General features: G+C 38.8%; 1 protein-coding gene across 2 annotated transcripts; it reads right to left on the bottom strand.

Annotated features, from left to right (window-relative positions):
- Nucleotides 1-504: 504 nt before the first annotated feature.
- LOC141718245 (expansin-A15-like) lies at nt 505-4,898 on the bottom strand. 2 transcript variants are annotated; one of them, XM_074520624.1, is made up of 4 exons: nt 4,868-4,898; nt 2,196-2,345; nt 1,752-2,040; nt 505-1,364 (listed from the first exon to the last, which is right to left on the bottom strand). In XM_074520624.1, exons 1-4 carry the CDS (start codon nt 4,881-4,883, stop codon nt 1,058-1,060), a joined length of 762 nt encoding a protein of 253 aa, XP_074376725.1. In that variant the 5' UTR covers nt 4,884-4,898; the 3' UTR covers nt 505-1,057. The 2 variants fall into 2 exon arrangements, with proteins under 2 accessions (XP_074376725.1, XP_074376726.1); XM_074520625.1 differs by lacking the exon at nt 4,868-4,898 and adding an exon at nt 2,451-2,571.
- Between the last annotated feature and the right edge of the window lie 13,421 nt (nt 4,899-18,319).

Raw genomic sequence — 18,319 nt, 5'->3', positions numbered from 1 at the left:
ACCAACTACAGTCTCCAGATTTTCACTTGTAACATAAATGAATGCAGGATAGGATTGTAGATGGTTTATGGTTACATGATCTTTGCTGTATCTTTAAATTCCCTCCTAACTGGGTTGCTGATTATGTTGCATGGTATTATCGTGTCCTTCTGTGGCAGCTCTCCTTTCTTAGGATCTGCACATAACAACAACATATCTTTAATTGATAAACTCTTCCCTACAGATAGCAATGGTGGGCGAGAGAATATCTTTTTTCTCGCCCAGAGAAACTCAAGAGGAAGAGAATAAACCATACCACAATACTGAGGATACTAAAATAGACCATTAGATTTGTGGCTATTCCAAAACCACGCAGAAGAAGAAATTGTTGGTTGGATAGGATCCATTCAAACTATTGTTGCTAATAAGATGACAAACTTTCACTTGTCAGGAATGTACAAGGCATGAAAGCAATATAACATACACACTAATGGATATAAATCTGATAACATTCATGCCGCTAAATATACTGAATAACATAATAACATTATCAATTTGTCATAAAATACTGTATAATAAAACCAGAACACGAAATACTGTATAAAATACATACACATTAGGACAGTACGTCTCATTGTAAAACAGTAAACTTACACAAGAATTGCCTAACTACCTCTCTGATGATATTTTCTTAACATCATCATTACATTTTTACTAGGTCATATCCACTAACTAATGGTAGGGTCTTAGTTTTTGAAACTAAAACTGTCTTTTCATAATATAATTTAATTAATAGAACACTAGCATTCCCCCAAAAAACAGCCCTGGACCTTCTCCACACTGAATGTACTGATACGGGAGTATTGTGTAGGTGATACGGGAGTCTTTTGCAAGGTACGAATCGCCTTCTTCTACGCAGATAGAATACTTGGGATAATAAAGGGTCTTTGTAAAATATTCCTCTTGAATTGGAAACAATACCCATCTCCACTTGAATTAAAATGTAGTTTTATTTTTTTTAACTTACCACACACATAAATTACATGTATTTGCTTATATAAAGTTGCTTGGATGGATTCTACCGGAATTGTCTACCGGTGTATGTCTGGCCAAAGGACCAGCCGGAAGGGGCAGCGTTATAGGACACTACAGTGCGGCCATCACTGGTGACAACTTTGAAAGATAGGGCTTGTCCGTTAAGATAGTTGTTGCTCTGCCAGTTCTGCCCCCAATTCCTTGACATTGCTTGCCATCGTGTTCTTGATCCCTTTATGTACACTGCATGAACATCTCCCGCTCCTCCAACATTAGTCACTAGTACAAGGTTGAAGTAAGAGTGCCCATTTATTGTAAATCTAATGCCTCCCCTTCTCCTGCAGGGTACCCTACAAAACCACACATTCATAAAGATTTAGTTCAAGTCTTTTAAAGAAAATGTCGGTCTAGTACGTCTCAAATTTTACCACAGCTGACATTTAACTAAAGTTATTACAGTATCATTTAGAATAATGATTTGACTACGTTAACGTTAAGTAACTTGTCAGTCGGAGAAAAATCATTTTCCTCATAGTGAGTGAAAACTACTTGTAACTTTAACGTGTGCAAGCAGTCTCTTTGTAATTATATTTACGTGAGCGTCTTGTGCACTGAGTACGACTTTGTACAATCTCATAATTCAAAGGCATTGATAAGCAATCACTGGTTTGTTGTTGGACACCCTACATAATGAGTAAAAAATGCACTCTAAGAAAGGTTCACTGGAAAAGTTCTACCTTCTGTAAGCAACGGGGACAATCCCAGCCCTGTACTGAGCAATTTTGAGAAAAACAGGCTGAGAGAGATCGAAGTGGTGGTTAGGAGGGTCACACCAGCCTCCAGGCGGACAGAAGTTTGTGGCGGTAACTATGATTGCACCGCGGAGGCACCACTTTGGATCATTAACACATACAATCTGAAAACATGCTCCGCAGCTCAAACCATTGTTAAACAGAGCTGTGCTCAGTGCTGCAGTATTTGTCCCATATCCTTGGCCATACAAATTTCCATATCCACAAGCGCCGCCTAATTATGTACATAAAGAAACACACATTAGTTAAAACAATTTGTAACGTTTCATGTGCAGTGGTAGCTTGTACAGTATGCGGCAAATGTTGTATGTTGCACAAATGTTATTATAATTCAAATTAAATTATGCGTTTTATGCAACAATGACATACCCATAGTCCCGGAAGCATCACCTCCTCCATAAAATGTAGCATGAGCATTTATCCAGCCTCTGTTGTAGTACCCGTGCACAGAAGAAACAAGTGAAAGCAAGCCAAAAACCACAATTCCAGTGATGTTCATATCCATCTTGAAACCCGCGCCTGCACGGAACATTAAAGCAAATTAAATTAGTAATGTTTTGAATCATAAGATTAATATGTCGTTTGAATTTTGGGTATAATAAGTGAAGTGCTAGAGTAAGTTACAGAGAAATGAGAATGATGAGATCCAAGAAGTGTGCAGTGTGTGAGGAAATTAGGACGAATATTCAAGGGGGGGGGGTATATAAGGAGTTTGGTTGCAGTTGGGTTTGGGACTTGAGTGTCAAAAGCAGAGCTCACCAGGTACAGTACTAATCCGTTAGTGTGGGACAGTTACTACAATTGACTGGACGCAGTAACATAGACATATAACTGTACAAAACTCAATCACACGACTGGTTTTGTTAGCAGATTGATACAAAAATTGTTTTGTTTGGGGTTTCTTTAAAAATCTATCATATCACCTAATAACAACAATAAAATACAGTATATGCTTTGTTAACTCAATATACTGGCATCTACTCTGCGCATAACAAAAGCAGCAAGATTGATCGCGCTGGAATAAGTGCTCTTTCGGATAGTAAATTGTACATTATACATAAAAATGGTACATTTCATACTAAAATTTCACGTCACCCATGTCCTAAAATAGTTAAATGCATGACATTAACGCAATCCAAACATGAAATATTGGACCAAAATTTTGAATTGTGATAATCAAACACCCTCAAAATGTTGCGTAAACGACCATACTTGCTCGAGTAGGTTGCACAAAGCTAGGGGTTTCACAATCGTTAGAACTCCAACATGTGAATGCACGTTACAAGTAGGGGCAGATTGTACTTGTGTAGCTGGATACATGACCTTTCCAAAGGTCTGTATACTGTGTGCAAATACACACATTGCACTTCTACATGAGTGTCGGTGTTTAAATGGAAATCCTTTATTTTACTTCTGTTTTCTACTATTTGCTTTACTTAATCTTTGTTTCTTACCGCACAAATTTAAAGGCCCTGGCTTTAAAGCATTTAATCCTTCCCCATTTCGCTTTTTCGTAGCTGTGTACAGGGACACAACTAAGAGGCTAACCTGACTAAAGACCCAACCCAGCTGAGTCAAATTTTGTAGTAGAGAATTTTTTTCTAAAAACCTGATTTTCAGTTAAAAATAGGCAAAAAGATATATTTTTAAGGCCTGTCTAGTACAAGAAATTAGAAATATTTCGGAATCCTAGTTCAATCCATAGCACTCTAGGTAGATCTCCTTTATAAATATCTTGATTCTCCCTCAGATAGAGTGGACCTCCTATGAAAATTTTAATTATTGTGCACCTCAGGTGTAAAAGAGTGCTAGATCTTGTTGAGAAAAGTTATACACAATGTGAAATTGTGAAATGTTTATCATGGAAAGTGATAGTGGTGGCAGTACTAATATGTATAGTCCAATTGTAATTTAAGAAGATGGCACTCACTCACATGCCTCATTAGTCAGTACACTGTCATACACAGATATGCAGTTGACGTTTTGGCCTTACAAAGCTAGACAATGATAGATGTCCTTGTATACTGTCCAATTCATTGAGTAATTCTCAGCAGACATGTTTCAACGGCTATGTATTGGATTCATAGGAGTACAAGATTTACACTCGTTTCAAAACTTCTTACGTCTGCATTTCTAATTGAATGTGTATTTCATACTTTTATCCCAGGAAATCAGCACGCAAACTCACAAACATTGGAAATTTGCACTGCCCAAATCCGGATATCTCAGTCGAATAAGATAAGATGTTTCCGTCATCATCCTTGAGTTTTAGATCCTGGTAACGTGCATTTCACCTTATATTACGAGTAAGCTTCCCCGTGGCAAAAACAATCATGTTATAATCATATTCATATTGCTCAAGTCTAAATTGGGCACGGACACCTTTCTCAAGTTGCAAAGAATTAGAGTCGTAATGGGAAGAATGAGACGGCACATTGAAGGGCTAAATTTAGTCATAATCAGTAAATAAATCTTGAATTGGTGATGGGACCAAAGAACATGTTATAGTTAGGTAGTGGTTTAGACACCAGCCAACACTAAGAAAACATATCGTATGAAAGTGATTACAGGGGCAGTTAAATCAGTAGATGTATAGCATAGGTGTGTACTCCTTAAAGAGAGTGTAACAGAGAGATACTTGTGATTCTATCTTTTTTAGTGGGAAAACTTTGTGGAGCATAAGAGTAATAAAGTTGACAACCACCCAAGGAACATGTAAACAGTTAGGCTTATTCAGGCACATGGCAAGAAGAAGAGGATGATGATGATGATGATATATCTGAGTTTGAAGGCTATAGATTTGCTTCCTCTTTAGTTCTCTCCATAATAAATATCCTACAGCTAGTGGAGATTATAAGAACATTAAAGTCAGGCACCTACTTTACTAGTATCTTTTCTTCATTTTACTCCGTATTTTTCGTAAAATAAGAATTAGATACTTAAGAAACTCACACTGTCTTAAACTCATGCCATTAGCCTAGATCTTTATAACAAGATCAGGGATATACTTACCTCACTAACAGAAAGAGATTGGGGCTGACCTGAGCTCCAGCACATGCCTTAACAAACTGGAACAGAAGACTTGTTCTCTTCATTCCCGGCTAACAAAGGAAATTATGTAATGAAAGTTCCTGATCTTTTATATCCTTATTTCGTCACTGCCTAACCAGGTTGTCATTGACTTGACATTAATCTTACTTCAAAACTAAGCAAAGGGATGAAGCTAGTGCTCACTTTGTATCATGTAAAGTATGTCTGCCATGATTCTGTCATCAACTCATCATCTTAAGATAAAAAAGTGCACCTGTTATTAGTAATACTAGTTATGTAAAATCTTAATTAAGCTTGGATTGACTCAAGTGCAAATAAGTCGAGCTTAGCTCGAGTCGAAGCCTAAGACTAATTTAGAATTTGTTCCATTGTTGATTAAACTCGGTTTAACTACTTAAAAAATTATTGGAGTTTAAATTCGGAAAAAAATGCCCAAGTTCAAATTTAAAATTTTAGTTCGAATTACAACACATCCTTTAATAAGTAAAAGCAAATGGGGTAAGGAAAAAATTTACCTTCACAAACTCAGCACAGGTGAAACTTAACATGAGCATATATAAACCATAGGATGCAAGTCCATCATAACCATATCCGCTTCAATTGCATATGCCATGTTGTTCTGACAACACTTCCATAACCATCAAATGCAGTTAGGTCCATTGTTTTTACTAAAATTTAATGGGTTAAATGCTAAGTGTAAATTGATTTCGGAACTATAGTTACTTGAGTAAGTGAATGCAAAGTAAATATATAAGACACATGAGATTGGTGACGCGAAAAACCTGAGATCAGAAAAAAATCGCGGGTGGGTTTATGTACCCAACCAAAGTATGATCCACTGGAGTGTAAAATACAAGTTACAAATGATAGAGATTAAAATACATGAACATGGTTTACATGGACAATTGAAGTTAACATTTTGGTTATTCTTGCTGATATTTCAAGGGTTGAACGTCGAGTTTGGGTGTTTGTTTTCTTTTTTTGCCTGGAAGAATTCGAACTGAGGTGTTTTTGTGTGAAGTGTCGTTGCTGTGTTTTTGCCTTGCTTCCTCTTATCTCCTTAGTCTTCCTTCTTTTTCTCTAACTTCTCCTTACTTTTCTCCCATTCAAATCGTGGTTGTTGGTAATGGAGATAAATTTACCTATTCTTTCTCCCTGTTATTCGGAAGTAGTTAGACTGAGTTCTACTCTCAAATGTCTGCTTCTTTTGCTGATGTTATTCAGGATAACTTCCTCGTGTTCCCGTCTTGACGCGTCACCTTGTTCTTACCTTGAACCTCTCCTGTCATGTCTGCAATTTTGATGTATAACAATAGCCTCAGATTTTATAAATAAGGAAACTAAATTTATAAAATCTTTAACTCAGCTTTGGAAACTAAAAATCTATTGTCATAATTAGATACATGCGGGCATACGTATTTTCCCCCCTTGGTAATCGCCTCGTTAGCTGCGTGGATACACATGTACTGGCTCTCCATTTTGTAAAAAACCTTCTCCCGTGTTTATCTTTGCCCTTCCTCTTCCCTATATACACTCACAACTTCTTCTCTTGTATCTTTATTCACCACGTCTATTAAAGTCTCTTGCTTCCTTTGTCACAAAACCAATCTATTTTTCTCTCTACAACAATGGCCAAAAAGTCTGCTCGTAGCTCTGAAAGTAATTGAGAATCCCCTAAAACTTCACCCGAAAACCCTAACTGGATTATGACCAATCTACTGGATGCCCGTGACAGTCAGCTCGGCTTGATCAAATCAGAACGGTTTGAGGAGATGAAGCTACTTTTCCACACTGACACTAACATCATTATTCCAGACTCGACTGTTCGTGCTGATTCATTCAAGAAGGGATGGGTATGTTTTTATTACTATCCATTTGACATTGGGCTTGTTTTCCCTTTCTCCAAGTTTATTTCTGGTGTGTTGATTGCATTCAACATATCTCCTGGGCAACTGATGCCATTTGCATGGAGGGTTTTGGCATGTCTGGATGCTATTGAGGAGAAGCATAGACTGAATATTGATGTCGGTGTCGTGAAGCACTCCTACGGTCTCAAGAAGTTTAGTAATTGTAGAATTGGTTTCACGAATAAGGACACCAAGGACCCCTTGATACTCAATAATGAAACCGTCAATGATAGGAATTGGAAGAAAGACTATGTATTTGCTGAAAAAAAAACTCTAGGTGAAGATGCTGTTTATCTTCTGGAACACTGAAATAATGCGGGTATGACTCCTCAAGTTTGTTGTATATAATTCATTCATCATACTTTTCTTCTTGTCATAATGTTTGTGTTATGCTTCTCATGTCATTTATCTTTCACGTTTATTTAGTTCTTGTTATCTTTATTCGATTCTCATCCTCTTGTAGTTAGATGTATTTCTCGTAAATTCTATTTGTTATAGTGCTCTTTGTACTCATCCATTTCTTATTCACGTAGATTATGATTTCGACTTTGATGATAGTGATGTTATTACTAAGACCACTTTCGACAAGATTCGGTCTCTGTCAGTATCCGAAAGTTTTTGGCCTAATTATCTCGGATGCCCCATACGTAACGCTGGTAAAGTTAATGTTGAGGAGTTTGTTGCTAACTTGAAGAAGTCGCAGAAAGGTGAAAGTAGCATTTTGAAGAAAGATGGGTCCAAGAACATTGCCCACAGGACTAGGGGTAAACTAGTTGTCTCCGATGTTGTCAAATCGTCTATGTCGGTTCAAAGTTTGTATTCTGAGACTCCAGAAAGTCCCAAAAGCGATCAGGACGCTGGAATGAGCACAGGACGGAAATACGCCAAAGGTACATATCGTCTCCTTACTTTCCTGGAATATGTCTCGCTGGCTTTATCTGTATGGATTCTTTCGTTATCCTTGATTGAACCCTATTTTTTAATTGTAGAATTTAAGGCCCTAACCATTAAGCCCTTTTTGATTTCTGGTAAGGATTTATTCAATAAAAGATCCCGTGAGGAGAGGTCCACTAAAACCGAATCATCCAAATCCCCTATGTTGTCTAGTCCCTTATTTAGTCCTCCTATTAGCCCTTTGATTAAGAAGGTTCATGTCAACCCGTCTGTGACTACCATTAGCTCTGACATTCCCATGCCGCTCCTGACTCAAAGATATTCAGTTCATACCGACCCTCATACTTTTGCATATTTACTTGATGACATGGTGCTCCCCCAATCAATGGAGGATCTTTCTTCTAAGGAGCTTGAAGATATTCTCGACAATACAGCTGGTTACTCCTTTCATGTAAGTTTAATTTTCCCTCTTAGATGTGTATTTAACTTTTCTTCGTTTAACACCCCTAGTTGATGTCCATAGACTTATGTTTCTTTTCTGTTTTGTGTAGACACTTCAAAGTGTGCTGGTTGCTCATGAAGTCTATAATCACAAGATGCAGATGGCCAAAGAACTTGAGAAAGAGCACAAGTCATGTGTTAAAAAGTTGAAAGTCGCGGAGAAACTTTCCAAAGAGAGGCTGATTGGTATGAACGATCTTCAGAAGGAGTTTGATGAATTTTCCAACAAGGTTCAATCTCTTGAGCGTGACATGCGTTCTGAAGCTGAGAAGATTGTGCACCAGCAAATTATGAGAACCAGAGTTGACACTATGTTGGAGTTTCACAGGGGAGAATGGAAGACTTAGGATGTGCTTGAGATTGTCAAGATTTACAGCAAAGACTTCCCTGATGATGCATTCCCATTGGACGAATTCGAAACCCCCGATGAAGATGTAGAGATGAAGTCCCCAAAAGACGATAGTCCTGATGAGAAGTAATTTAATATCGTTGCTTTATTTCAATTAAGAACTTCTTGTTTTGTATCCTGGTTTTTGTTTTGCTACAATGAATCCATGTTTCGTCTTTAAGACGGGGGATCCTAATTTGCTGGATATTTGTCATCTTTTAATATCTTTGAATCGTACTTACTCCTGTCTTTTCATTTCGATCACGTTGTTTGATGTTAATCGTAGTTGTTATTGACATCATACATATATACTTGTTAATGCCTCATAGGTACTTGTGCATGTGATTGTTAATTTGTTAGATCTGGTTAGACAATTCCTCAGAACGAAGAATTGCTCTAAACTGTCATCAAGTAAGATTTTTTACGCATTGTTATGTGTAGAATTTTAACTCAAGTGTAATTGTATTTGTTAGCATACGGTGTCATTTTATATTATAAAAATATGTAATTTTGTTATTAAAATTTGTCAATCCGCCGTCAAGACACGTTATTCCATCAATATACGTTGGTGCATGCACTCGTAGGGTGGTTAAAAGGCCTTATTCCCTCTTGAAACACACCAATTTGTTTTACACAAATTTGTAGAATGTCATATAGGTACATAAATATTGTAATTTTCGTAATGGACGTCATAACGCTTTTATTGTCAACTGAATTTGTCAAGTGCATACGACACTTGCAAATTAGCAAAAATTATAACTGGGTGATCAGCCCTTAGAGAATTTTTATTTTACACAATTGTAGAGTGATGTTGTAAAATTTTATAGAATTAAAGTGCAAATATAAATAGGGTCCATAAGCATAATCTTATATGTTATACCCAAGTAATTCGCAACTTGAAAGCATAATCACACTGCATAGTAAAGTAGCTCATAGCAAGTTGAATCATAAAATTGATTTTTCATAGATGATTTACCAAAAGCAAATGATAACAAGTAGCACACAATATCATGCCAAACATAAACGACTACCAAAAACTAACTATGTCCTAATCGACTTATTGATCATCGACGTCTAAGAACAGAAATTTGAAAATACGAGATAGAAAACTTTACACGTAATAAAGTTTTAGGTACAAAGCGTTCCAGGCTCTTGGTATTTGTGTCCCATCCATACTGGACAGTCGGTGAGCTCCACGTCCTATGACAGAATCAATGAAGTAAGGGCCTTCCCAAGTGTCAGCAAACTTCCCTGCCGTCATGTCCATCGTGTTCTGGAATGTTTTCCTTAGTACCATGTCATCAACACAGATAATCCTTATGTGAACATTTTTATTATAGACACTGGCCACTCTTTGTTGATAAGAAGCTACCCTATTTTTTCCATTTCTCTTAGCTCATCCACTGTGTCCTTGTCGTGTGATAACTCTGCGTTATTCACATCACTTGCCAGGAGTTCATATCTTGATTTCGGTATCATGACTTCTGTTGGTAACACAGCTTCGGTGTCATAGACTAGACTGTATGGTGTTTGCCCTGTAGACGTTTTTGGAGTTGTCCTGTCCGACTACAACACCCAAGGCAATTCTTCAGCCCACTTTCCTTTGCATGTCGTCAACTGTCTCTTTAAGTTGTTGATTATGATCTTGTTGCTTGACTCGGATTGTCCATTGGTTTGAGGGTATCTTGGTGTTGATTTAACCAAGTTGATGTTCTAACCTTTGCAAAACGCTTCAGTTTTATCGCTTATGAACTGCGATCCATTGTCACAAACGATTTCGGATGGTACATCAAACTTGCAAAGAATGTTTCTTTTAATGAATGAAATTACTTCCTTTGATGTCACTTGCTTGAACGCCTCCGGCTCAATCCATTTTGAGAAATAATCAGTCATAGCCAACATGAACACCTTTTATCCTGGTGCGGGTGGAATTTTTCCCACAATGTGCATTCCCCATTTCATGAAAGACCAAGATGGAATGGACATATAAAGATGCTCAGATGGTTGATGTATGACAGGTGCATATCGTTGACAGGCGTCACATTTTTTTGTATAGTCTAGGGCATCTTGTCTTAGTGTTGTCCAATAGTATCCCAAGCGTAGAATTTCTAAAGACAGATTTATTCCATTAGTATTATTCCCGCATTCACCTTCGTGTGCATCCCTTAGCACCATGTCTGCTTCATACCTTTTCAAACATCTCAGTAGCAGCCCCGTGGAAGATTTTTTAAATAATTCCCCATCTATGATCGTGAACCTTGATGCCTTCATCATGTGAACCCTTGCTTCATTGTTGTTGGCTGGCATTATTCTAAATTGTAAGTAATCCTTGTATATTTTTATCTAGTTGTCTGCATTTTCACTGGTGTCGTCATCACGTTGATCGAGGGTCATTATTTTTGTCCCAGGAACTAGTCTTTCCATAGAAGGCTTCACGATGTGGACTACTGGGATGTTGTTTAGGTCTAAGTTTTTTAACACAGCTCCCAATCCAGCCAATGCATCAGCTTGCATGTTATTCTCCCTTGGGACCTGTTGTATGCTGAAGTTGTCGAAATGGTTGGTTAATCTGTTTGTGATGTCAAGGTAAGCAACCATTTTAGGATCTTTGGCTTCATAAAAGCCCTTGACATGATTGACAACAAGTAATGAATCACAGCTGACATTAATATTTTTGATCTTCATGTCTTTAACAATTGTAAGTCCCATGATTAATGTCTCATATTCAGCTTCATTGTTCGTGGCTTTGAAGTCACGTCATATCAATTGGGCTATCATATCCCCCTGTGGCGATTTGAGGATAAGCCCCAATCCCGTTCCATTGACATTAGATGCCCCATCCATATACAATGTCCAAGGCTTCATGTCTACTCTTGAAAGAACTTGTTGAAACTCCTGCTCAGCATCTGTCATCTGGCTTGCACTAAAATCAGCTATAAAATCAGCTAAAGCTTGTGACTTTATTACAGTTCTCGTGTCATACATGATGTCGTAAGTACTTAGTCGTATTGCCCATTTTGCCATTCTCCCCGTCAAATCAGGTTTACTTAAGACATTCCTCAAAGGGAAGTTTGTCATGACATGTATCTTATGTGACTCAAAATAATGTCTCAACTTAATGGAAGTCATGGCTAATGCAAGTACTAATTTTTCAAGAGATGTGTACCTTATTTTTGCGTCTACTAAGCTCTTGCTGACATAATATACAGGCGACTGGACACCTTCATTTTTTTTAACAAGGATGCCACTTACAGCATAATCAGTCACAGACAAATACACGTACAAGTCCTCTCCTTGAATGGGTTTGGACAGAAGTGGTGGTGTAGTTAGATACCTCTTCAATTCATTTAAAGCAATCTCATGTTTTTCAGACCAGAATAATCCCTTGTTCTTTCTCAACACGTCATAAAAAAGCTTGCACCTGTCTGATGAACGTGAAATAAACATGTTCAAGGCTGCAACTCTCCTGTCAATTTATGTACATCTTTGACGTTTGATGGACTTTTCAATTCGAAGATTGCCTTAATTTGTTTTGGACTTGCTTCAATTCCTCTTCTTGTCACCATATATCCAAGGAACTTTCCTGACGACACAGCAAAGTTACATTTGGATGGGTTCAACTTCATGTTGTATGACCTCAGTATGTCGAATACTTATTAAAGATCACGTACATAATTTTCTGCGCTAACAGACTTGACGACCATGTCGTCGATGTATACTTCCATCGTCTGTCATATTTGATCTTTAAACATTTTATTGACAAGTCTTTGAAACGTAGCCCCAACGTTTCTTAATCCGAATGGCATGGCCAAGTAACAATATATCCCCCTGTCCGTTATAAATGCGGTATTCGCAGTCAGGCGGCTCCATTTGGATTTGATTGAAGTAACTTGACACGTCCAGGAATGTGAGTAGCTCATGACCAGCCGTCCAGGTATGTTCTTTTTGTCTGATTCGTCAAATATTAAGGATGGCAGATTGTCATTTCCAACCCCCACTTGTGTAACTCGTATGTCTGTTTCTCTGGATGCTCTCTTAGCCTGTGAATATGTTGATCCACATATCTCTGACCCTCCTGAGATGAAGTTGATCACCTTATGATGTGGTGGAGGTGGTGGATGTCTTAATGGTGTCACGTTGTTTCTTCTCAGAGACACGTCTTTCCCAACATAAGACGTCTTTTTTGACGCCATGAATTCCGTGAGATATCCTTTCCTGGTCAGAAATTGTAGTTCTTTTCGCAAGGCCACATAGTCATGAGTTTTGTGTCCATAGTCTCCATGATAGTCGCACCATAGTTTAGAATTCGGGTTCACTTTAGGTTTATTGCTCTTTACTGGCTGCTTTACTATAACTCCCAACTTGGTAAACTCCTTCATCATGGTTGAAGCCGTTATCGTGAAGTCATAGATGTCATAAGTTGGTGGCAGATTAGGATCCTTCCTCCAGTCACTGTGTTCCTCTCTCTTCCATTCATTAGATTCTCGTGTCGAGTTGACATGTACTTCATCTCTGTTAGGTCTAGTATAGGTCTTGTAATCTCTGGACCTTGGTGTCATAATTTTTCTTAACCGCTTGTAGTTCTTCTCGTCCTCCTCCATTCTGTCTTCTTCTAATTTTACTTGCGCCATGGCTTTGGCTTGTACGTCATCCATTGTTCGACATGGGTACTTTGTTAATTCCTTATAGAGTGGAGATTCTCGTTCTAATCCCCGCATGAATGCTTCGATAGCCGTAGGGACGTCACAATTGGTGATGGTCACCTTCTCTCTGTTGAATCTCGTTAAGTAATCACGCAAAGGTTCCCTACTTTGTTGGATAATTTTATATAAATCGCTGGTTGTCTTTTTGAACACCCGGTTGCTCGCAAATTGCAAGTTAAACGCATCTACCAGATCAGCGAACGTCCTGATGCTTCCTTGTGGAAGGTTCACGAACCACTGCAAAGCTGGTCCTCATAGTGTAGAACCAAAACCCTTACACATACAGGCTTCTTTTAAGTCACGTGTAATTGGTACTGTGAACATTCGTTGTTTATATTGTGCAATATGTTCCAAGAGATCACTAGTTTCATCATACGGTCTCATTTTTGGTACCCTGAAACGTTTTGATATTTCTACCAAGGCGATGTTGTCATAAAAAGGAGAATCAGCGTAGCTTGTTGGGGTTGCCTTTTCTAACGGTTTTGGGATGCCAGGTATCCTTTCAATCAAATCCCTCATTTCTTGTAGTTCTTTTCTAAACTCTTCTGCGATTTGATTCTTGGATCTTGTACTCTTGTGACGCAACCTTCTCCTGTCAGTCTCTCCTTGTCGATCATCACGATCATTATATCGTTGCTTGTCGCGTCTCCTTTCCATGTCATCTTCGTTATTTGGTACATCCTTCATGTCTTCTACGTCAATAACATCGTTTGTTCCATTCGTTGGTCCTCCATATTGGTCGTGATCTTTCGCTTCATCCATGTCCAAACGTCTTATTACGCTGGGGATGGTTTTCTTTGTCGCTGTCTTGGTTCTCGATTTAGCCGTAGTGAGTTCCTTCTTCAATGCTTCGTTTTCCAAACGCATCTTTTCCATTTCATCTTGCAACTGTTTCAATGTCGCAGCCATCTCTCTGTTATTCTCAGCTTCACCTTCTTGGTTCGTAACTTGTTCTCCGTTTTTTTCCATCGTAATGCGTTAATCAAATGCTTAGCAAGTTTCCCACAGACGGCGCCATTTGTTTTTACTAAAATTTAATGGGTTAAATGCTAAGGGTAAATTGATTTCGGAACTATAGTTACTTGAGTAAGTGAATGCAAAGTAAATAAATAAGAACACGAGATTGGTGACGCGAAAAAACCGAAATCGGGAAAAAATTGGGGTGGGTGTACCCAACCAAAGTATGATCCACTAGAGTGTAAAATACAAGTTACAAATGATACAGTTTAAAGTACATGAACATGGTTTACATTGACAATTGAGGTTAACATTTTGGTTGTTCTTGCTGATGTTTCAAGGGTTGAACGTCGAGTTTGGGTGTTTGTTTTCTTTTTTCGCCTGGAAGAATTCGAACTGAGGTATTTTTGTGTGGAGTGTAGTTGCTGTGTTTTTGCCTTGCTTCCTCTTATCTCCTTAGTCTTCCTTCTTTTTCTCTAACTTCTCCTTCCTTTTCTCCCATTCAAATTGTGGTTGTTGGTAATGGAGATAAGCTTACCTATTTTTTCTCCCTGTTATTCTGAATTAGTTGGACTGAGTCCTACTCTCAAATGTCTGCTTCTTTTGCTGATGTTATTCAGGATAACTTCCTCGTGTTCCCGTCTTGACGTATCGCCTTGTTCTTGCCGTGAACCTCTCCTGTCATGTCTGCAATTTTGATGTATAATATCCATCATATGTTCATAACCACCATGGAATACACAATTTGAAATCTTGTCTGCATCTAGCGTCCTACCTAATAGAGGATGCAGACCAGACATGGCATAGCTTCTATGACATTTTCATTTGCATTTTTCGATACATATATGTGGAAGACTTCAATCTTATCATATGCACTCTTCATCTGGATATACCTTACTTTTAGCCTCTTAACATACTCCTTGCACCCTGATTTTATTTTATTTTTGATACAGTATATGAATATGATCCTCTTGCCAATAAGTTGGGAGAATCAAACCCTTCAAAAATTATAATTTAATATTTATGCAGAGAAAACAGTGCAACAGAACTTGATTCTCAATAATGAAATGTACTACGGTTCTAAACATCTATTATTCTGCTGTACGAACTAAACTAGATATCTCATCATAAGCATTCATGAAGGACGTAGATGTGTAATGGAATCAATATGATAAACAATGAAACAAACTGTTCTCACTTCTCATTCAATCAAAACAACGATTCACACCAAGTGACTACTGAATTAAAGAGAGATAGATCTGGGCATTCGAGAGGCCAGTCTCTCCAATAATACGAAAATAACAATTACAAAATATCTGATGGGAAACCCTAGCAGCTTGCTTGTGCATATATGAGTTGTCCCTCCTTTCTTTCCTACTGAATTTCCTTCTTTACCCTTGGACTCCACCTTTGACTTCACTCACCTTTTCTTTTTATACCTTTACCTCTTTTGTCCCTGAGTTGCCTTATACTTTTACTCCTTTGCCCCTGAATTGTTTCCTTGAGTACACTAAGGCGGGGAACTGATTGTTGATGGTAGTTACATCCTCCCATGTAGCCTCAAATAAGGGAACTCCCTTCCATTTAATGAGAACTTCCAGTTTGGTTGATGAGCCCCCTTGATTTGTCTCACTTCTAGCAGCTCCTCGGGCTCCACTACTAACTCCAAGTTAGCCTTCAACTGGGGTGACAACGAAACTGAATGGGGTGTGGACCCAACAGACCTCTTTAATTGGGAAATATGAAACACCGGGTGAATCTTGGTGTCATTTGGTAGCTCCAGTTTATAAGCAACCTTACCTATTTTCTGCAGAATACGAAAAGGGCCATAAAATCTGGCTGCAAGTTTCTCGAAAGGCCTCCTCGCAATAGATTTCTGTCGATACGGTTGCAGCTTTAGGTATACCAACTCATCCACCTCAAATGAGTCATCGCGCCGTTTACCATCAGCAGCAGCTTTCATCAACTGTTGTGACTTTACCAAATTGAAATGCAACTCATCCAGTAGGGCGTCACGTTCCTGGAGCATTTCATCAATGCTATGAACTGGTGTTTGCCTTGCACCAACCCGCATTACGTGAGGCGGGTCTCTCCCATACAAGACTTTAAAGGGACTCAATTTAGTAGCACAATGTGGTGATGTGTTATACGAAAACTCAGCCCATGGAGGCCACTTTGCCCAAGAGGTGGGTTTAATCCCGACAAAACAACGAAGGTACGTCTCCAACCCCTTGTTGACGATTTCAGTTTGTCCATCCGTTTGTGGGTGATATGACGTACTTTTCTTAAGTTCCGTGCCATGTAATTTAAAAATCTCTTTGCAGAAGGTACTAAGGAAAATGCGGTCTCTGTCTGAGACTATAGAGGGTGGAAAGCCGTGAAGTCGCACTATCTCCCGGATGAAAATATCAGCAACAGTAAAAGCATCAAATGGGTGCCTCAGGCCTATGAAGTGCACATATTTGGAGAATCTGTCTACCACGACAAAAATCGAATTCACCCCTTTAGACATTGGAAGGCCTTCCACGAAGTCCATCGAAATGTCCTCCCAGACCTTCGTGGGAATGTTTAATGGTTGTAGTAACCCAGCTGGTAGTTGCTGAGAGACCTTTTGCTGCTGACAGATGACACATCTCTGCACATACTCTGCTACATCTCTTCACATACCAGCCCAGTACCAGTCTGTAGCATGCCGTAGATAAGTCTTTAGTTCCCCTGAGTGTCCTCTAACTACTGAATCGTGGTATTCCTTCAACAATACAGGCTTAAATACTGATTGATGTGGAATAACAGTATGCCCTTTATAAATAACTCTATTCTCAACCAAACTGAACCCATTGTGCACGGGGTTGCCATCTGACAAATCTGCAATAATTCTTTTGATAATGGGGTTTGCCTTCAGCTCTTTGTCTAGAATGTCCCAAGATACTCGAGGTGTGGATAATAGAGTATTAAGCACGATGTCCCCTGTTTGTTTTCTTGAGAGCGCGTTTGCTACTCTATTAGCCGTACCAGGTTTAAATTGTATTTCGAAATCGAATCCCAACAACTTTGTCACCCATTTTTGATAATCTGAATTTACCTCCTTTAGTTGCGTCAAGAACTTTAAACTCTGTTGATCTGATCGGACAATAAAATGCCTTCCCAACAAATACGACTTACATTTTTGAACAGCTAGGCATATTGCAATCAATTCCTTTTCGTATACTGATTTTTGTTGTGCCCGAATACCCAACAATTTACTAAAATAAGCAACTGGCCTGTTATTTTGCATAAGCACTGCCCCAATTCTGAACCCGAAAGCATCAACCTCTATAACAAAAGTTTGCTGGAAATCGGGCATTGCTAGCACCGGGGGATTAGCCATGGCTTGTTTAAGCTGTTCAAATGCGTGTGTTGCAGCCTCCGTCCAACCAAAATTGTCTTTCTTTAATTGCTCGGTGAGGGGTCTTGCAATAAGAGCATACCTAGCAACAAACTTCCGATAATAGCCCGTGAGACCCAAAAATCCCCTCAAATCACGTAGGTTCTTTGGAAGAGGCCAATCTAACATTGTTGTGACTTTGTCTTGGTCTACTTCGACCCCGTCTTTGGAAATTACGTGGCCTAGATACCCAATGACATATTTTCCAAACTCGCACTTCTTTAAATTTGCATATAAGGAGTTCCTGGCCAGAGTACTCAGCACTGTTTTAAGATGCTCCAAGTGTTCTTCGTGACTCCCACTATATACCAAAATATCGTCGAAGAACACCAGTACGAATCTCCTCAAATACGGATGAAATATATCATTCATTAGCGACTGGAATGTTGCTGGTGCATTCATCAAACCAAATGGCATTACGAGGAATTCGTAATGGCCATCATGAGTCCGGAACACCGTCTTGTGAGTGTCCTAGGGTCGCACTAGAATTTGGTGGTACCCGGCTCTTAAATCCAACTTTGAGAAAACCACTGCCCCGTGCAATTCATCCAACAGCTCTTCAATCACCGGAATTGGGTATTTTTCAGGTACCGTCTCCTTATTTAAAGCCCGGTAGTCCACACAAAATCTCCACGAACCGTCCTTTTTTTTAACCAACAACACTGGAC

The sequence above is a fragment of the Apium graveolens genome, chromosome 4 (genome assembly GCF_009905375.1).
Source record: "Apium graveolens cultivar Ventura chromosome 4, ASM990537v1, whole genome shotgun sequence".
Classification (NCBI taxonomy): domain Eukaryota; kingdom Viridiplantae; phylum Streptophyta; class Magnoliopsida; order Apiales; family Apiaceae; genus Apium; species Apium graveolens.
The sequence above is the reverse complement of the archived record's forward strand: the minus strand, read 5'-3'. Positions and strand labels throughout refer to the sequence as shown.

Bases quoted from the DNA above. Each gene is read 5' to 3' on its own strand.
- LOC141718245 (XM_074520624.1), bottom strand. The intron at 2,041-2,195 runs GTATGTCATTGT...GTACATAATTAG, and splicing joins TGATGCTTCCGGGACTATGG to GCGGCGCTTGTGGATATGGA. The intron at 1,365-1,751 runs GTAGAACTTTTC...GTGGTTTTGTAG, and splicing joins GTCCCCGTTGCTTACAGAAG to GGTACCCTGCAGGAGAAGGG.